We start from the raw sequence: 22,398 nt of genomic DNA, 5'->3' as shown, positions 1-22,398 counted from the left end.
CTCCTGGTGTAAGAATCGATTTAATTTTTTTTCATAATGTTGAAATGTTTTTTTTTTTTTTGTGTTTGGTGGCAAATACCAAATTATCAGCATTTTGTTGTATCTACAGTATTTTCACATCTAAGAAGGTATCTACAAAAAACTAAATAAAACAACAATGCTATTTTGGTGGAAATGGTTTATCGTGGTCGTTTATCGTTATTTGTGTGGATTTTCTCACCTGAAACTCATCTTTGATCTGGCTGGAGTTGGTCTGAGGGTCCAGTCTGCTGATGTTGTAGTAGATGGCTCTGAATTCACACACTGGGATAGCCGTGTTCCCACACAAACATGCTTCCAGAATGGCATCATGCACAAACACATACTGCTCCTGCAGAGAGAAAGAGAGAGAGATCAACACTTACAAAAAACACTGTGGTGCAGTCTTGGTAAGAGATGCTAATATCACGGTGCTTATGAAATTCACTACCATGGTGTGTGTGTATGATGTATATATGGAAGCACTATGTTTTATGAATCATGTCTTGTGCTTGGTGTCCAACATTTTCTAGTTTGCCTTGTTGTTTCTCTGCTGTGAGCCGTTTTAAATTGTAATAATATTTCACAATATTACTGTTTATATATACATACAGTATGTGTGTGCGCTACAAATATATTTGAATATTATTTAATCAGTTTAAGATTTAAAAGTAATGCAATATCTAGATTTACAAGTCAACCATTTTGAAAGCACTTTTAATTATCTCACTGATTCTAAATGACTGCAGCTGCTGGTAGGCCACATGAGAAAACCTCCCTTTGGCGTTTTAGTGCTACTTTTTTAATGATAAAAACAATAATCACAGCTCTAAAATAATTAAGGGTTTGATTTAAACTTTTACATCTTCAAACCAGCCAGTGTACATAATTCATGAACATCCAAACACATACGTTTCAGAAGCCCAAACTCGAGCTGAGAGTGAATGCCGCACAGCATCATTGCAAATCATCAGGGAAATATGGAGTCGATACCCCTCACAAACGTTCGTATGGAGCAGTGCATGAACATTGATGCATGAACCGCAGTTTGGTGAAGGGGACTCCTGCCTCAGGGACGTTTTATATTGATTTAAGCGTTGCAACTTCTGATGCTAAAGTCCCGCGGCGACAGCAACATCCCTCGAAACTGCTTCAACTGCTGCCTTAAAAATGAGATCAAGGGGGGCTAATATTAAACTTCTTCCTAAACCCCAGCCCCACATATTGGCCCGAATTATCCATATTTTAGCTCAACAATGCCTCCGGCTTAAAGGTTTGAATGCTAATGTAGGCCTTTGATCCACGCTAAGCTACAGTCAAGCTGAGCTGACCTCTCGTATCTATTACTCCATAACCTGGTGAGCACTTCTGCAGAGGTCTGAGGACAAAAGACGAGGAAAAAGCCTTTTAAAAGATTAATTGCTGTGTGTTGTGTCTGTGGAGGATTATCTTTGAATGGAGCTGCAGGCTGACACAAAGTGCCTCCCAGAAGCCATTATCACCGCCACTGTGTTTAGTGTTAGCCCTTTAAAAGCATGCTGTCCTCACAGCAAAAACCTGTAATATCTGAATAGAGCGAATAAAACAGCACGTTGATTTGATGTAGTATATGATTTAGTAATTTATTATTATAAATGATTTATAATAATAGTACATTTTATATTTATAAAAGTAATCAAATGTATCCAAAATGTTATATTATTTATAATAAAAGTCATTTAGTATTATACATAGGCTAATAATGATTATAATAATTGTACTAAATAATAATTAGTGCAACAGTAAGAAGGTTTTTCATGTCAAATGCCTGAAAGTCAAGGCTTAAAGAGTTTTTAAACAGTTAACACTAGTGTCAAAATATGAAGAGTAAATTATACTTACAGTGTATAATTATTGCTTTGTTGCATTTTAATACAGTGCAATACTAATTTCATACACCACTAGGGGGCATTAATTTAAATTCCAGTATTCAGTAAATTCTGCCTGTCATGGTCTAGGCAATTTCATGTTCAGGCTGTTTTGATGTTATAGTGTGTGGATTAATGTAGGGAAAAGAAAGGTTATCTAAGTTTTAAGTTGAAAATAGATGGCTTCAATATCATCTTCACAGACTGGAGAGCTTAATAAAAGGCTATGTGAGTAAGCCAGTGAGGTTGCAACTGAGTGTTGAAAGTAACACATTAAGTAACACTTTTTTTTAAACAAGTACCACAAGTTTCTTTGTTTTCCCATTTATTGACTGGCAGCTCTCCTGTCCTCATGTTGAGAGAAATCAGGAGTAAGTGCAGAGGCGTTGTGCGAGCTGTGTGAACATGAGGATTATTGTAGTTCTGGACTAAATGTGAGCAGGCATTCACTCATCTCACTCAAACTGAATAAAAACAGTGAAATGCAAACTGAGAATATTACACAAACCTGCAATAATTAAATATGTTAACTTACAAAAATATACTTTATTTAATCTCACTTTATTATCCAATGTGTTTGCTGCTGACTTTTTAAAAAAGTAACTAATGTAATTAGTTACTTTATTTGGGAGTAACACAATATTGTAACGCATTACTTTTAAAAGTAACTTTCCCCAACACTGGTGACTGAAGAGTACATTATTGACACAGGATAGTAAATGACTGCATTAGTGAGACTGAGTTTAGTGAGTGAATAATTGAGAAAGTGAACGAATTATTAATTTAGCAAATGATTAAATAATTCAATGAGTGAGTATCTAAGCACAATCTGGTTGCCTGAACGACAAACTCTGAGATGAAGTTGTACAGGGTGAAACAGTGTTGTTCAGGGCTGTGGGGCTGCTCACCTCAGTCTGGACCATGTTGACTCTCTGTGAGCGCAGCTCTCTGATGCAGTTGAAGATGTCCACTACACCCTCACTCTCTGCCATGTCCAACATAATGTCCACTGCAATGAAACAGCCTGTTCTTCCAGCACCAGCACTGCGGAAATTACAGAAGGATGAGATTCTTCTAACTGCATGATAACCTTCCACCAGCTCCATTTCTGATGGAGAGGACGGATCTAAATTCTCATTTTAAAATATTAAATGAAAAGACAACTTAATAAATGTATATTAAATTGTATAAACTATATATTATATTTTATATTAAGACAATATCAATAAATTACTCATTCATTAATTTAACAATTCATTCGTTGTTATTATTATAGCTGAAAAGCAAAAATGCAAAATGGTTTGATGTCATGGTGGAGACTTTCCATTGAATACTATGGTTTTATTTTCTATCAATGAAAATTTCCACAAAAATATTGAGCAGCACAACTATGTTTAACATTAATAATAATAAAAAAATGTTTATTGAGCAGCAAATCGGCATATTAGAATATCATGTGACTGGAGTAATGATGCTGAAAATTCAGCTTTGCATCACAGGAATAAATTACATTTTAAAATATATTACAACAAAAACCAGTTCATTTAAATTGTAATAATATTTCACAGTATTACTATTTTTGCTGTATTTTTGATTAAATAAATGCAGCTTTGGTGAGATTAAGAGACTACTTTCAAAAATATTAAAACACCTTAATGTTTCCAAACTAGTGCAAACACTATACACACACACAATTGTTCAAAAGTATGGGATCAGTAAGATATTTTTTAATAGAAAATAATACTTTTATTCAGCAAGGATGCATTAAATTGATTAAAAGTGACACAAAGACATTATAATGTTATACCTAACCTACAGAAAATGATTTTGCATTTTTATTTTTCATAAAGGAATGTGTATTTAAAGCATTCTTCTTGCAGGAACTGCTGGTATCCACAATCTACGCAATTTAAGATTTTACTATGCTTCTGGGGATATTCGGTCCTCACAACATGGATAAAACCTGACCCACACACACAACACATTCATAAGGCGGAGATTTCTGCTAGGATCCAAATGTTAGGTGTTACGAAAACAAGGTTCTGGCAGACCAAGATGCTTGTGTGTGAGAGAGAGCATTTGGACAGAAGATGTGCTATCAGTCACTCCAAAATGGCTCTCACACACACACACACACACAAATACAGAGCAGCTCCACGGTGCCACAGATTGGCCGTCACTCACAGTGATTAATGGTGCGAGTGGTAAACAACTGACAGAAAGAAAGCAAGGGACGGAGAGGGAAAGAGACAGGGAGGATGTCCTTTACACCTCACATCTTCAGTCACTCATTCACTATTATTATCATCCCCGAATTGCCATAAGATACAAAGTGTTCATTAGTTCAGTGTGCTAAAAAAAAACACATTTCATCTTTACACAATCAATCTAAACTTAATATTTATTTGCTTGTGTTCCTTTTTAAGGAATAATACCTAAAATGTTCTGTCATTTACTCAGCCTCATGTTTTCAATCTGTAAGACTTTCTTTCTTCAGTGGAACACAAAAGGAGATGTTTAGTAGAATGTCTTGGCTGCTCTTTCACATACGTTTAAGTAAATGACAGACACTATCAAGCAGCAAAAATGACAATAGAGCTTCATTAAAGCACCATAACAGTAGTCCATATCACTCATAAGTCTTTAGAAGTCATATGATAGGTTCTTGTCACAGTCCAACATCTCTGTAAATCTTACATTTTAAATGCACTTTCGTCGAGTAGAGTTAAATATGGCACATCAGTTTGTTGGGTCAGGTTTAATACAGTGACCAACATTATTGGTTCTCAAAATACCTCATTATTGACATCAAACCTGTTGTGAGCAGCCAAGACATTCTGCTAAAACTCCTTTAGTGTTCCTCAGAAGTAAAGACGGTTTGTAACGTTCTGAAAAACTTGCTTGAATCAAAATCTTAATCTCTGCACCAGAAGCACTTGACACTTGGGCTAATCTGTTCTGGAAGTTTCTTCGTCACATCTGCTTCGTCTCCGGCATTGCAAGGCCGACTGCAAATTTACACTGCCACTTCACAGTCTCCTGCTGTCACCTTTCATTCCCAAAACTTCTTCCCAAACGGCTCCCAATTACTCCCCACAATTGTGAGTGCGTTTCTATCTATCCATGCATACATGTTGCGGACAGATTAATGGGTGAGTCTCTATCCATGTGCCGAAACGTCCAACATTTGTGAATGTGTCAGCTCATGAATATATTCTTTTCCTGTTATGTGTAAAATTAGTTATAATAAATAATTTATTTTCAAGACACTCAAGGACACCTTACAAATAATAAGATACATAACAATAAATAGAAAAAGAAATGAATACAAAAAAGCTATATCAAACAAGCTATTCTCTGTCAGATGAACATGTACCTGTCGAGCAACAATTTTTACCAATAATTTAGAAAGAAAACGTAAATTAGAAATGGGTCGAAAATGTTCTGGGTAATTATGATCTGCACCAGGTTTCTTAAGTTTGGGAGTTATAGCTGCTACTTTAAGGGATGAAGGAATAATACCAGTATTAAGGGAAGAATGTATGATTTGAGTTATCAGGACTTAACCAGATGTGTAGGAATAGGATCAATAGGACTGTTCTTCTGGAGTGCCAAACATTTGAGATAAAATAAATGTGTTTCATTAAATACAGTTAATGAAATCAATTAATTTACCTAATTTCACAATAAAACCTGTACTCATACTCTCCTTTATCAGTAAACGATGGAGAAGACTTTCTGAAGGGCAATGTTTGTCAGGTGCTATTTAACATTATGGAAGTTTAACACAAATAAAATATCATCTACCAGAAAATTAAAACACTTGTGGGTGGCAATGTTATTTTTATATAATTTATATACTATTACAATACTATTTTGAATTACTTTTGTTTCTAATATTTTCATATTATTTTAATATTATTATTATTTCTAATATTTTTCTATTAAGTTTTAGGAAATGTGTTATGTGCTTTTTCATTTTTATTAGTTTGTTTTCATTTATATTTATTTCTTGCTTTAATTCATTTTTAATTTTTTGAGATTTACTAATTTTAGTACTTAAATTTACACTTAAACAAGACATTTGATTTCGGTTACTCTCTATTTTTAGGTGTCTGTGTTACAGTATAATTATACATTAAGTACTGAGTAATAGTAATTATCTACACTTACTATAGGGTTAGGAATAGGTTTTGGTTTAGGGTTAGTCGCATGTAACTATGCATAATTTATAGTTATTACTACAGTAACTACATGTACCGTGGAATAATGACACTGTAAAATAGTGTTACATTTATTTCTAATAATTAAAATGGTTTTTAATAGTTTTACCCTAGCAACTGCATAGCCTTAATCAGCAAGTTTAATTCTTATATATATATATATATATATATATATATTTTTTTTTATTCATTATTTATTATATGTAATGAAATCCATAATAAAAATTACAGTTTATGACATCACCTTGAAGATCAGCCTAAACAAACCTAAATCATTTAAAATTATAATAGGATATTTGTAGCAGCCATTGAAAGGCCTCAGAGAGTATGTCTAATTTAAATAATCAATGGATTTCTCGTTGTACATTCATAATCACAATGTTAGCCCAACTTTACACCATACTTTGAACTTAACAGTAAATGTATGTAAGAAAAGTGACAAAGGGACAAAAAATAAAAATAAAAATCAAGATAAGAACTCACCTGCAGTGCACAGCGATGGGCCCTGCGTCTGGAGGATTGAGGAACTTGACCTGGCGGATGAAGCCCAGCAGGCCTGTGGCGTAGCAGGGAACGCCGTGATCGGGCCAGCTGGTGAAATGGAACTGCCGGATTTCCCGGATCTCGTGGTGACCCTTCTGCAAACAAGAGCATGTGGTGAGCTTAAAATCTACAGGTGTCATCAACTGAAGGTAAAAGGTATGTGATTATGGTAGAAGATGGGTAGGATTACGACACCCAATAAGTGCATGTCAATAAAAATCAACACCATGTGGTATATTTTGCAGTGTATATCGTGTAAATACCAAGGTGTAGTGCAAAGCTTAACAATATGGAATAAAAAAAATAAAAGAATAAAAAAAAATAAAAAAAGAAAAGAAAAGAAAATAATAATAATAATAATAATAATAATAATAATAATTAAATAAAAAAATAAAAGAAAATAAATAAAAGAAAATAAAAGAAATGTATTAAAATAAATTTATTGTTGAGCCCTCTTATAATTAAGGTATCATGACGTCAATATGACACTGTAACTTAGTTCCCCAAAATGAGTGTAGCAAATGCGCTGAAAAGTCAGTCAGGGCCTCATGGTCAGTGTTTGAACCACAGCACAACAGTACACATGTGGTTCGATCTGTGCGAGCGCTGAGGCTTTTACACACACAGTGTTGTGTTACAGTAGAAACCTTTTCCCATTACTTCCTTACTAGCACTTAATGCTCTGATAAGCTTTTAATTATAATTTGGGTTTGAGAGCGGCGTAATCCATGCCTGGAGGTGCTGATACCACCAAGCGAGGACCCATGTAGCCGTTAAATGCAGCTTGTGTGCATTAGTGTGTGTGTCTGGAGAGTCGTAACTGAGCTGCTATAGATGACGAGAAGTACTGAAAGCTGGAAAAAAAAGACAAGACGCTCTAATGTCCAACTTGGGGATGAAATGCATACCTAGACACACAAGAACACTCAAGAATGATCTTAAGAAAGAGTTAGCGTTATTTTTCCTCCCCCCAAATAAATAAATGAATACAAATAAATAATATTTCACTTCAAGAAAATTATAAAAATGTTATTAACTGTCATTAAAATAATGTCACAATTCAAAAAAAACTTAATGCATAAAATATAATATACGTATAAATACACTTAAAAAGGTCTATATACATATAAAATACACATAAATCCTTAATAAAATAACTTTAAAATGAATTATTATTATTTGGTATGCAATGCGACCCAGACATGTTTTCGTTAGATTTAAGGAGAAATTTCGAGGGAGAAAATTTTCTCTGGAGATATATCTGAGAATCAGAGATTTAAGCAAAAGTCCCCATTTGATATCCAGAAAACATCTCTTGTCATTTTCTGCTCGCACTCATTATGAAGCACAACTATGTGCTGAGAGGAGGATGTACCCTAACAACTCTCTTTCAAAGTTGAGGAAGCGTTTGAGAGGCAGCAGCCTCGTGAGACAGATGGATTGAGTGATTTAAGAAAGTTGCTGATGACATGCTGTTTCTCTCCCCCTCAAAAACGACTCTCACACACTAATTTCACCCACTATCAAAGCTTCCCTACATCTGTTCTGTTTGGATTACAACATTCAACAACAAAACTCTACCGTTCCTAAGAGCTTTCTTTGCAATTTACTTTCATAGCAAAATATTGTCTGTTGGCTTTTGTTGAGATCTTGTAAAGTTTGTTTGTTAAAACATCGTGGTTAGGTTTTTTTTTTTCCTTCAATTTATGCAGATCTGACATCAAGCTGTTCCTGTATAATAATAACAATAAAAGTGATTGAGTGAGAGATGCATTATGAGCTTAAACACAAGCTGATGGTTCATATGGTATGGATGAACATAAGTCTGGATGAAGAGATGCATGCAGAGAGTGCTGAAAACTTTTTATTTCTGAATGTACTTGTGAAACAAAATGCATGAGTTTTAATATTTTGAATCAAGTTGATTTTTCCTATCCCATTGGCAGTTTTAATTAAAAAAATGGTTATATATATATATATACACACATGTATCATTCTAATAGTTTCTTTTTAAATATTCTATTTTGTTCTCTTCTATAAAATTGCAAATTAAATTACATACAGGCACTATATTATCAAACAGTCTCCCTAGAATTTCCATTTTGGAAGCATTAGTATAAAAAAAACTGAGAACACCTGAGCAATGAAAGAGCAACCTCTGAGCAAATTGAGAGACATTTCTTTTGTATGGAGTACAGATGGAGGATGGGTTTTTACCTTCTGAACAGTAAAAGTCCTGATCACATATTCTGCAAGAGGCTCCGTTTCGATCAGCGTCACTTTGATGTCTCCGTACACCTCGGTCTCGTCAGGCCAATACCGCACGCATTTCACCTTTACGGACACATAGACACCCACATGTACACATTATAACACAACACCTGCATCTTAATTTGTTTCGGTATTACTCTATTTTACAGCAAGGTCTAAGTCAAGTCGGCATTTGCAGAAACAAGTCCCTGATGACATTTGAAAACACAGAGAGGTGTAATTGGCCACCTGTCAGAGAGGATGTTATCTCTGAATGAACAACCCCTGTGGTCCGAGTTCACTGGAGCCAATCATTGAACACCGCTCAATTATACTCATTGTGACATCAAATGGCTCTCGTTGGGGATATTGTGAAGGACTTGTGCACCTAATTGTGCTCCATTTTAGGATGTCCTCCAAAATGCTTGACTCACTCGTTTAAAGTTCCCCTTGTATATACAGAAACATCCTTCTATATGATTTCTGCTTGCATTTACAATAATTGGTAGATCATTCACACAAACTACACTGTAAAAAAATATATGATCAGTAAGTTATGACAACATATGTTTTTACATTGCTTTATCAATTTTTTATTTTTTTTTTGTCATTTCATGTAATTTACGTTGAAATGACTTAAACATCCACGTTGATTGTACTTAAACATTCAAGGCAGCAACCTTTTTTTGTTTGCCATTTAAATATGCCATATTTTGTGGGACAGAACCCACAACTATGACATTGATTGCTATGCTTTATTCTTTGAGATACAGAAACATATTGCACGTTTGCATTGATTTCTTGCTAGATGATACTTCTAAATTACATTGCGCAAACATGCACCTACCTCACAGATTTATATATCTGCGTGTTGTATTTAATGTCGACGCACTCAGTTTAACTGCTAGACCGTAGTTAAATGTGTAGCAATTGGAGGAGCACTTTGTAAATAACATTCTTAATCCTGTGATATTTATTAAGGAAAGAGATAATTACAAGAACCCTACCCTGCCCACTTCCACCAGGTTGGTTACCATGACGATACTGGCAGAATTCTCTTGCCAAATCATCCTCCAGAAATCCCTCACAGTCTCCTGCATGGGGCCTACAAGAGAGGAGGAGGGACAAATTTAGAAGCAAACCACCACCAAGATCACGCAACACTCACAAATCAACTAGAAATAAGATGCAATGTTTCTTTATGGATTCACAAACAGTCCCTGAGGGAAACCATGCTATATATCCTGGGTTGATCTTTCTGGTGACCAATACAGGTGAAGTTAATTAAGCAGCATGGTGGAATACAGCACACTAACAGTGAAAACTACTTCAAAACTAATCTAGTTAGTAATTAGCATTTTAATTATAAAATCTAAAATCTAAACCAATAACATTGGGTTTCAATTTACTCAAATATCGACTCATATCTCACTAAAATGAGATTATATATAGTTTATACTCTTTATTATATAGAAATGGACCATGGTGAACATATTTTGACAGTTTGTGAACCCTGTTTTGTTTTCAGACAGTTTAATATAACTTTTAAAAAAGTCCAGTACAAACGTTACTGCCACTCATCAATGACAGCTGTCACAGTTGCTAGGCGACAAGAACAATTCTCCATAGGCTAAACCGTCCCATTTAACAACGCTCAGTCCGACCTCATGGCCCTCGAAGGATACAGCCTCTGAATTGGGACACAGCTATAGTCTTTTAAATGGGTCATGAGACATCAAATGTGCCTTGATCTTTTGACAAATAAGATGTCTTTGTACCAATTCAAACATCCTCCTCATTATAAACAAAGTCTATTTAATCAAGCTCTGAAAACGGCTTGTTTTGATATTGGGGGATCTGTGACATCACACGGGCAAATTCATTTGCATTTGACTGTCATCAGGGAAAGACATTGACAAATCCATTCATCAATCATACATCATTGCAACATAGGCCCCGCCCACTGTTATTCAGTCGCTTAATGGCTGACATTTGCCTCCACTGCATGTGAGCATTGTGTCGCATCACGTCAAAAGCAATAGAAAACATTATAATGACTGACGCTGTCTACAAGTTCAGTTTCTAAAATATGCACTTGAGTCTGTCGACAGCAGGACAAATGGAAGAGTGAAAGAACGTTCGCTTTGACGCGTCCAGTTTAAACAGCTCGTTCGCATCTCTGTACAGACTGTTGGAAATAAGTGAATGCTTTAATCTAGGATGTTCTAATAAATCATATTTTTACTTTGAATATATCAACATAGATGTGTAGATTGTGTTCATGTCAGAAGAGTTTTGGTTTTGTTAATTACCTTGTGTGGCTATGTAGTGCCTTGGTCTGTGGTAGCCCTGGGAAACAGAATGAAAAAGGAAGATGAAAATTATTCAAATGAAACTAATTTCTCTACCTGCTCAAACCACATGCAACAATGAACTTGCATAAAGACTTTGTTTGAATCCAATTCAGCACTCAATGAGACATTATAATTTCATCTTTCTGATGCCTTGGGTTCATTAGCATTTTAACCACTGTGAAACAAACTGGCAACCAATGTAGCTTTGCTCCTGTCAAGCTTTTAAAGCATCGCTGCAGTTTACGACCGGGTCTGTGGTACGACGGAGAACATAATTGTTTTATTATCAGGAATAAGATTGGGTGGCCTGATTATAGCTGCTGCGGGGCGAGAAGCCTCGCACTGAAGCATATCTGCACATGTTTACTCTCCATTTTGTAATGATCACAATCATATCGACTGTGTCTTTATGGTGTTTAGATCAAGTTAGTGGATTTAGAGGAGCCAGGGAAGCACTTTCATTCGAGCTGTCGCTAGCTGTGGACATGGAGCGTAGAGTCATTTGCAGCAACTCAGAAGAGCGTTTAAGCGCAGAAATCCACTGTATCTTTTATTTGTTGTAAGTGAGGCTCTCGGAAGCGTAACACATAAATGATGCATTAATCTATTAAGCCCTTCTTTGACAGCAAAGACTGAAGTTGTTCTGGCATTTTAAGGTGGTCACGCAAGACACATTTTAAAGGTCATTAATATTATATTCAAACTTGAAGATCATTATTTCTTTATCAGCATATACTAAGCTTGTTTGATGTTTAAGTCAACTTATACATATACAAGAAACAAACATATACTTTACCAGAAATCTGGATATATGAATATACATCACCGTTCAAAAGTTTGGGGTTGGTAAGATTTTGTTATATTTTTTAAAGAAAGTCTCTTATGCTCACATAGTAAAAAACACTAAAAACACAGTAAATAACAGTAATACTGTGAAATATGTTTTACAATTTAAAATAACTTTTCTATTTGAATTTGAATTTTAAAATGTAATTTATTCATGTGATGGTAAAGCTGAATGTTCTGCATCATTACTCCAGTCTTCAGAGTCACATGATCCTTCAGAAATCATTCTAATATGCTGATTTGCTGCTCAAGAAACATTTCTGATTATTATCAATGTTGAAAACAGTTGTGCTGCTTAATATTTTTGTGGAATCCATCATAATTTTTTAAGGATTCTTTGATAAATAGAAAGGAACAGCATTTAAATGAAATTTTATAAAATTTTGACATAATTTGAAGCTCAGAAAACAAAAGTTTTACAGTTTATGTCAGGTTTAGGCTTGCAACTATGGTTAGGTGCTCATACATCAACTATCATTTCCCTCTGATTATAGGTTTAGGGCAAAATTTTCAGACAGGAATGTTGTTCTAGGATCAACAAAAATTGTTGATCCAGGAATATGTCTTGGCAAAATCATGGTGACCGTCATGTAGGCTGAATGCAAATGTGTCATACTCACGTCTATATAGTTGGCGTTTATGTAGTCAGAGTGGGGGTCTCCCTCCAGCAGTTGCAGTCTGACACGAGTGTGATCGTCTGTGGGGTCAAATATTCACAGAAGAGCCGGTCTAAAGTTACACATACACTTTAAAGGGGAGCTACACACACATGAGCGGTTCAAGAACCACAACTCTTGTGTGTGAAAAATGACAAACTCTACAAACAAATTTGCTGAATTTTTTCCACGTTTTTGTTTTCCTCCAGGGTCAACAAGGATTATCAATTTGAGTATACCACTTTAACATAAGGCACAGTATGAGACCTATGCCAGCAATCCATTTCAACAAAAGACAACACATTTAGTGTGATTTACCAGTGGGGGCAGTGAATTGTGTTTTTTGAAAAGACCTGCAAACCTCAGCATCTTCTCAGCATATATATATATATAAAGGAATTTTTTTTTTTAAAGCACTAGTTTCTAAGCAACTCAAGTCTGGGTGCCCCAAGTTCAGCATTGCTCTCTGAATTGAAAATGAGGATCAGACAATTTTCCCCATTCAAAAAAGATGTACAGTTAGTCAATGATGTAATTGATTTAATTAATCCAGCACCGCCAATCTTCATCTTGTCTTCGCTATAAACACTTGACCTGCTCATGTTTAGCACGGGTACCATGCCTTTCCACCCTTGAAAGGTGAAGTTGCATGTCTTGGCAATTACGACGACACTTCTGGAAAAGTGGAAGAGGGTGGAAACGGAAAGAGAGGAGGGGTAAAGGAAAGGTCTGACACTAGCTCCGCAAACCCGTGTGGCGTTCTGCTTTGATCACATGGAGAATGCAAATGCGCTGTTGAGGCATGTCGACTCCAAGCCAACGGATGTTCTCTGATGGCAGGCAGCTCCACAGAATCCCTCCAGATTTCTCTCCGTCTTTCAGTTTATTTCATTCCAAGGAGAAGTAGGCCCGTGTCTAGAGCTGTAAGCGGGTCGTGAAGGTTGTTTACTTTCAGACAGCCCCTCCTTCCTGTCCAAACTTGCTGCGTTTCTTATTCTATCTGCTCAAAATTCACAGGCTTATATTTTTTTACTTCACACTTTCTTTATTTGCTCCTCCTCTCTCGCTCGCCTCACAAACATCTCTCACCGGTGCTTTGGTCTGCCTGCTGACCTCTCTGCTCCCCGAAAGGGAACGTGCGTGAAGGAAGCAGAAAAGAAGGAAATTGAGGGATGCGGAAAGAGAGCGAATGGGGCTAATTAGACGCCACCGAGTCAGTTGTCATAACAGCGAGCGCTCGGCAGGGTTCTTCTCCGCAGTGAGGGGCCAGACACAAAGCTCTAATTGGGAGAGAATGTCCAGACTACAGACGAGTGCTGTGATGCATGGGTACAGTAGCTCTGAGTCAGCCCTGCTAAACTATCCAGATGTCTGGATGATCACCTAGACGTTACAGTGACGTATGACGATGAGTAGGGTTGCGTCAAAGTTTGAACTTTGTACTCTGTGATTTTTGCACAACCTGGTACTTTTGTTTGTTTAAAAGAACCGCCCCAAAAATGTCAGCAGTCTCTTAATCAGCGCATCCTCTCTGCTGCTCTTATATATAACCTCAATGTGTGAGTGCATTATACACCTAAACAGCCTATTAAATCCCCGCTTGGCAGAAAAGAGTGTCAAATGGGCCAAGTGCTGTCGCACACACCTCGTGGCGTGAGAGCGAGGCACTCTAATCCAGTTTAATCCATTTCCATCCGCTCTGGGATAAGACGCTCTGCTCATGAAGTCTACCTGAGAGGGTTTAAGAAAGTAGCAGAAGTGTTTATGCGAACGCTTGAGCTTTGAGAGCTTGGTGTTAGGACAAGTGTCATCCTAATCTGAAAGAGATTCATTTCGGATGGTTAATTTGCACCAATGGCAACAAAAAGGATATATTTCCCCACATACACAGGACTTATTATTAAAGAAATTAATTTCCATCTGTTATTCGCACCATTTTGAAACCTCAGATTGTAATGAAGTGATCATATTGGTTTATATAACTAGCTAAAGGAAAGAAACATCACAAATGTTTTGTTTCACAATTTGTTTCTCCTAGACAATAATGAGATTAAATGGAGCTCAAATAGAGACTCTTGCTGACCTTTTTCACTTTTGGAATGTTTTACTGAGAGAAAGACCCCATCTCACATACTGTATATCATCTCTTTAATATCTCAAATGCTTCTCAGGTTTTTCTCTTAAGGAAAAGGCAATTATAAGGCAGAGATTGGCAGATGAAAAGTTGATACTTTTGATACTGAGCTATGAAAGAGCAACCTCTAAATATTGATGATGCCTAAATCGATTAATCCTAATAATGTAAATAAGGTATGCATCTGACTTGGTTTATTCTTGGTTAAGAGCATTAATCGATGACGATAAACAAACAAACAAAACCAAGGGCATAATACACTACACTACATGGCTCATGTGAATGCTAATACTCTTGCTTTGGTCAATACATCAGAGGAGTTTTTTCTTTTCTTTTTTCACCAGAAAGACTTCAAGGGAACATGATGATTCTGGCAGCACTACGTGAAGGGAATAAATGTCAGAATTTTAGGGAGCTCAGAGAGAAGAAATGAGAAGGTGTCTTCATCCAGACACATGGATCCACACATGCAGAGCACTTAAAAGAGCAATACACGCTCTCTTCTGTGTTTGGACTAATGAAGACGAACAACCTGGACATTTATTATTCAGCAGGTGCCTTACCTTGCATATTTTAACCTCAGATCCACAAAGGAAATTATACTAACTGTTTAAAATGAGTGACAGTTTGTATAATGAGCCAATGTGTGCTGGTTATCCGTTGGGGTTTCATCCCTCTTCATGGGATGATTGTGTGATGTTAGTGTTAGCTACATGAATTGCATCATGTGAGAGTTTTTTTCTGTAAAACAACCGAATTTAGCTCATACTATGACATAAAGAACCATTTCCTCTGCATTACAAGTACAGCTAACAAATCGGGTAACAGCAAAATGATGCAGCCAGAAATAAAGATGATGTCATCATGTGCTCACCCCTCATGTTGTTCCAAACCTATATGACGTCTGCGGGACACAACAAAAAGATCTTTTGAAGAACGCTGTTCCAAACAACATTGGATCCATTGACTTTCACTGTAATAACACTGATACATTTTTCAAAATATCCTTTTTGGAAGTTAGAAAGGTTTTGAATGACATGAAGGTAAGTAAATGATGACAGAACATTCATTTTTGGGTGCATTATCCCTTTAACTACCCCCCACCCCCACCCCCAATTTCATTTCAGCAGTGCATGTATGGTTTGTTGATAAGGCACTGTGACAAACCTTTGCAAAAAAATATGTTTATTTTTGTGTGTGCTATTATTATACTTTTTTTTAACTAAAAATAAGAAAGTATACGTTCAGTCTACTTTTTATGTACGTCTCAGAAATATACTTAAAATTATACTTAAGTATACTTGAAATATACTGACAGAAAAGGCTAAGTATTTTTGGCCTATACTGTACTGAATCTTTTGATTAAAAGTATAATTAATCATTTTAAGTACACTTGGCTTGTAGTTGTGTTTACTCTATTGATTGAATAGCCTAATACTTTTCCCCACATATTTTTACATGCTGTCTTATAAACAATCATGTTTTGGCATCCAATACAATAGATTTGTTTAGAAATATACTAAAGAGTGGTCCAATTTAGTCCCAAATGGTAAACTTACAAGTATACTTCTAGTACATTGAGATTAGTATACTTACTCCATAAAGTATACTTAAATATACTTGAACTTGAAGTATACTTATTTTTTGTAAGGAAACTTGTCACAGCAGCCACTGTACCTATATTTCTACAGATAAAGTATTGATTAAAAATCGCTCCATGTAATATTTGCATGTATTTCACTCATGAGAATATTTAAGAAGTTAGCTTAGCAACAGGTTTAAAATTACTATAACTGAAACAAACATTAAAGTAATATAGAAATATATTATAAAAAAATAAATAAAAAAAACTACTCAAACTTATGAAAACTAAAACTATAAAAAAGTCTAAATACTAAAACATTATATAACACTTTAATACTCAATACTAAAATAACTCTTAATGGAACAGACTTTGCTTCAGGAACATTCCTGTGATGCCTATGCCTATTTTCTTCTGCTTTAAAGATCTGAGGTTTATCTCCCAGCGAATGATTATAAATTTGACATTAAATTCATGAAATTCCTGTAAAATACTTCAATTTCAACTAAGTACAGAGCTGCTATATTGTTTGATATTTTTAGGTGCTGTTTTAACATTCCATTACCAAGCTCTCTCTGTTTCACTGTCTGTCGTGCACCGTGATGTCATTGTCCTCAGCTTTGGGATCAGACCCTTAGCTACGCTGTGACTCATCCGTTCCTTTACAAACCTGCTGCCAAAGCATTTACTGCAATCTCAGTCCAAACAGAGCTTGCGAAGGTGCTCAACAGCATGCATCTGTCAAACGCCCTGTGCCAAATTATAGTATGCTCACTGTCTGTACATACCTCCCTCCCGACCATAATGGATGAAATATAATAATGAGGAATCATTTGGAAAAGATACAAAAATCTCAGTGTACACAGGGAAGGAGAAATTGGTTTTGAAGGTGAACAGGAGTAAATACGAGCCGTCGTTCCAAACCACCGCCCCCCCCCCCCCCCCCCCCTTCTCTGATATGTAAATGTTTGCCAATAACAGTTTATTTTGGGTGTAGAGTCTCGTGAATTATAGATGACCATATGGGCTTGAATGGCTGACACTGCCTGCTGAAACACTGAAGGGATGAGCGAGACTGGACAGATGTCTCTAATTGAAACGGCTTTCCTCGTCTCCCATAAATTGTCAAAGTTAATCAAGCAATGCACGGCCAATTTTGTTTGTGGGTTAATTTTTTTCTTGGCTCAGTTTGTAAGACATCTCTCCAATTTGGGGTGGTTAAACATGAATTCACATAATGAAATGCTTCACAAACATCTTCCTCCTTTGGCTGGTTGACTTAAGACTTTTCAGTTACTTAAAAACCCATTTTCCAAGTCCAAATGCAATACAGTTTGATATTAAATGTAGTCACACATTAAAGCTAAAGTATGAAGCTATTATCATATATAGTAGGATGGGAACTATCTGCTTCAGAATATATATAATCATAATTACTATATCATTTTCATATTTTGACCATTTGTGCTACTCTTTTAGTCAGTATGAGGCATACTTATTTAACTATTAATGGGATGTTTTGTTAAATGCAATATATTATTTCAGGCTAAAGTCACAGTTACAAGCAAACCAACGCCCTAGGCACATGGTGTTAAATAAAGCTATCAACATTTTCACTATTTTTCCACAAAAATGATCCTTTGTACTGATGAACAGCCTGATGGACAGTTTTCATTAGCAACTCGTATAATTAAGCGGGTTTAACTAATAGCAAATTCATCATAATACCCGCTGGCCATCAGCGACTGACAGGTTATTTCATTTAGCCCACTGTTTCATCTCATTTTAAGAGCGCCGTGGCAGTGACAACTAAATGATGTAGAAGAAATACATGTCAACAACTAGATATTACTGAATGCTGCTACATTAACAAAATAATTACCAAAGTGTACCATGGCAATACCATGTTTTGACATTCAAAAGAATTCTTTGAAATACTTTTTTGTAAGAAGTGGTACAATATTGTGCAATAATGTGTTTTTTGGACATGGTACTACCTTAAAGTGCTGTAAATGTTGTAAATGAATATGCTAACAATTCAGTACCACACTATATATCAAAAGTGCCATGATATTACTTTCTGACATCCTCACTGTAGCAATGTATTTTCATAGTACTTTTCTTATTGTAAATATGATATATTAAAAACAGGGCTTCTCACAGAATATAGAAATAAATAGTCATTTGTGTGATCGAGGTGATGAGGTGAAAGAAGCCCAGCATTTGACTTTTTAGAATTTTAGAACACTATTTAGAATCCTTGTTGTTTCAGTACTCACAAGCGATGATATTGCCGTAGCGATTCTTGTTGCGGTTCTCGTCCTTCTTGGCAGTTTCCCATGGGGCCGTTTGTCCCTCAGCCAGACCCTGGAATCAAATCAAAAATACTTTCAAATCCAAATGTTCATCCATTACAGAGACTGCGTATACATACACAAATATAACTAAAAGACATATTAGAAGTTAAACTTTTCACACTTTGAGATGCTTTTCTGAAATAGCAGGTCAGGTTAGGTGACTATTTTTCCTTGATATCACTGAAAGACTCTTGAGTGTGGAAGAGTCTGGTAATTGTAGACTCATTCTTTTGCCTTGGGGCAAAGACAAGACTCTGAAATTTCAGACAAGAGTGCTGAATGGTGGCCACTTAAAGCTGTAGTCCAATCTTCATCCTGTCCACCACACACACAGGACAAGCCATTTACTGTGACAGATCAAGAGAAACAACAGTGGTCTGTGTCTGCATTAAAGAAAGACTTCATGGACAAAGTGATTCAAAACAAGCACATTTTAAAGATGAATTTGAGGGTTGATGCCGCAGTTAACCGAAGGCCTGTGAAATAGCAGTAACAGAGATTCGGACGAAGATAAGAGTTCGTTCACAGAGCTCAGAATGTGTCTCTTTTCTTTGCTTATGTTTTTCACATTTAATTCATGGTAAAACAATATAAAAATTATGAAAAAATTGTCCGGAAGGTTTCCATAATTGATAATGTTATTGACATGAGCTCACATACTGTCAGTCAAAGAACTCATAATGGGCCCTATCTTGCACCCAGCGCAATTGACTTTGTACACCGATGCATGTATCATTACTATTTTGCACCTGCGCAAAGCGCGCTTTTCCCTCGCACGTCGCTAAACTAGGGAATGAATTTGCGCTCCCTGGGCGGTTCAGCGCAAAAAAGGAGGCGTGTTCCGGCGCAAACGTTCCCTCATGCTATTTTACAGGTTTAGAAAACAATTCCGCCACTGGCCGAAAAAAAAAAACAGTTTTAAGTCAGTGGCGTGTTGCGCATGTTATTCATATGCTATTTTAAGGGCGCATGCTTGGCCATAATCAATGTAGCGTGTGCACAACGCGCATACACTTTGATTCTCTCTTCTAACGCAGGCAGCAGTTATCATTTTTGCAAATCATACATTATTACGATAGATAGATAGATAGATAGATATAGTTTATTATAAAAGCATACATCTACACATTTACCCAAATTATCGTACGCCTGTTTAACCGAAGTTAATTTGGGTGGGTTTCTCCATCCCCAACGTCCCTGACGAGAACGTCGGTCTCCTCGGCTGTGAAGCGCTCCTTGCGTGCGCCTGGCAAATCCGCCGTTATAATAGGAATCCGCTTTAGAACAAGAGCGCCTGCTCTTAAAGGGAATGTGAGATGACGCTCTGTTTGGTTTATTTCACGTTACGCCCAAACCACACCTATGAATAATGAAGCTACTTCAGATCAACCCCTTTTAGATTTGCGCCGGGCGCAAGAGTCATTTATCCCGCCGGTATAATAGCAACAGCGCCCAAGACCCGCCCACAAAGTCACTTGCGCTTTGCGCTTGACACTTGCGTTTCAGATCGTTAAAATAGGGCCCTATAAATTCATTACCAGTTTGTATAATTAAGCGAGTTTAACTAATAGCAAATTTATAATAATATAACATACAAGATATTTCATTTGTCCACTGTTTCATCTCATTTTAATACTGACAACTATATCTTTTAGGAAAATCACATAGTGAATTGTGCTGCTGCATTAATAAAAAAGTAATGCTAAATAAATGAAAATGAAAGTATTAAAATAAAAAAATATATATATAATAGATCAAAATTCAAAGATCACACAAAAAATATCTACTTTTGTATATAAAATCCTTATATAAAATGTTATAATTTTTTAATAACATATATAAAAATATCTATTTTTGTTCTCTTTTCATAGAGTGGATTTGACAGATTGTTTTGGTTGGGTGAATCAATCTGCATCAGATGGGGTTATGTATGTAGAAGAAATGTTTCTCTCTCCCAAGGCTGTATGATGCATCCCATCTGGAACTAGTGAAGCATCGAAGCCTGAACATAAAGACCGTATCATCTCTGCTGTACTGTTCCTTCACGTGCATTAAACATGATCTGGCACCTGTGAAAATCCAAACCTTACAAAACCTCATTTTTGTTGAACCTCTCTTTCATGTGTGAAATAAACATGATCTGGCAACCCTTCCAATAAATCAGTCACATTCCACTGCAGGGAAACTGGGATCTGGCAACTCTGTCCATGGTCTATTTATAATCACGGTACATTAAGGGTAACTGAGTCAGTTATAGCCAAACTCTCTGTCTGCCTGTCAGAATGTCATGCTAAAACTGTTTGAGGGCTCCTTAAATGCTACATTTTGAGACATCTGGAGAGAATCGCTACACAAAAGGCCTTAAACCTTTGTCTTCTGGTAGTGAGCCAAACTTATTCTTCATTTGTTCTGTACTGGATTTCTCATGCAACCGCCAAAAATGTTCTCACTGGAGCCTCTCTCGTCTTGTGATCTTCTGTTTTTGACGCTATTAAAGGTGGGATCAGTAGTTTTTGAAAAAACACGTTTGAAAACTGTGTCGGACCGAGTACCAAAACACACTTGTAACCAATCAGCAGTAAGGGGCGTGTCTACGCTCAGTGCACACAGCAGACATTAGCCGAACCACTACAGAAAGAGAGAGATGGCAGATAAAAAAACAAAAGAGGAAAATGTCTGTGCCACTTAAAATTAAAAAGAAGGCTTACGATCAGGCAAGAGGTAGAACTCGTGTTAATATCGGAGAAGCTTGAGAGAACTCAAGGAGCGGAAAGGCCTAACATCGGACGGCGAGTTTGCTTTATTTCTTCTCGATAGGCGAGTAACATTGTTTAGCTTTGTTTCACAGAAATAATATATGCTGGCCATTGCTTGAATATGCTCATGTGTCATCTTTGCTTGTTTTTTTCATTTGCGATCATATTGTCAGGGCCTTCAGCTATGAAAAAGACACATTTTTCCACACCATAAGCCTGGAGCGTCTAAACCTCCTCCACTGTGTGTTTCAAGCATCGGCTCCCAAAGTGTGTCTGAAAAGTAAGATAATATACTCCTAATATATGTTTGTTTCCTTTGGTTCCTCATTTAGTGATCAATATAACCCCCTAATCTTGTTATAGTTGTAATATATTCGTTACTATGACTGCCATGCTCGTGCTATCGAGTTGATCATGATAACTTTGTGTTTTTGGGATGGGTACGGAGCTGAACCATTGACGCGTTAAAACACATATTACTGCCAAAACACATTCGACATGAATTACCATAGTAACACATTGCTTTCACTTATTGATGACATCATACCCTCAGCCGGCAGGTACAGCAGATTCCGCCATAGTCGTTGCCTGGGTTACGGTCGCGTACATAAGAGTGGGGCGGAGCTATCGAATTAGGGGCGAGATCCTTTTGGGGTAGTAGGGGCGTGTTAGTTTTGGTGATTTCAAATATCAACATTGGCCAAAAGTGTTCTTCAAAAACTACTGATCCCACCTTTAATACTTCATAGAAGTGACGAAAAGACAGGGAACA

General features: G+C 36.5%; 1 protein-coding gene across 6 annotated transcripts in view; it reads right to left on the bottom strand.

Annotated features, from left to right (window-relative positions):
- ptprt (protein tyrosine phosphatase receptor type T) overlaps window positions 1-22,398 on the bottom strand; it is a 250,176-nt gene that overhangs the window by 14,269 nt on the left and 213,509 nt on the right. For all 6 annotated transcript variants that reach the window (XM_084127973.1, XM_084127974.1, XM_084127976.1 and 3 more), the window contains 8 exons: window positions 18,793-18,880; window positions 12,762-12,838; window positions 11,254-11,290; window positions 9,949-10,046; window positions 8,909-9,025; window positions 6,632-6,786; window positions 2,834-2,969; window positions 221-370 (listed from right to left, as the gene is read on the bottom strand). In XM_084127973.1, the coding sequence (XP_083984099.1) occupies window positions 221-370; window positions 2,834-2,969; window positions 6,632-6,786; window positions 8,909-9,025; window positions 9,949-10,046; window positions 11,254-11,290; window positions 12,762-12,838; window positions 18,793-18,880 (858 nt within the window). The remainder of the gene's footprint in view (window positions 1-220; window positions 371-2,833; window positions 2,970-6,631; window positions 6,787-8,908; window positions 9,026-9,948; window positions 10,047-11,253; window positions 11,291-12,761; window positions 12,839-18,792; window positions 18,881-22,398) is intronic.

This window comes from Abramis brama, assembly GCF_963993115.1.
Source record: "Abramis brama genome assembly, chromosome: 11".
Taxonomy (NCBI): Eukaryota; Metazoa; Chordata; class Actinopteri; order Cypriniformes; family Leuciscidae; genus Abramis; species Abramis brama.
Note: the sequence above shows the minus strand (reverse complement) of the source record. Positions and strands in the feature narration are given on the sequence as shown.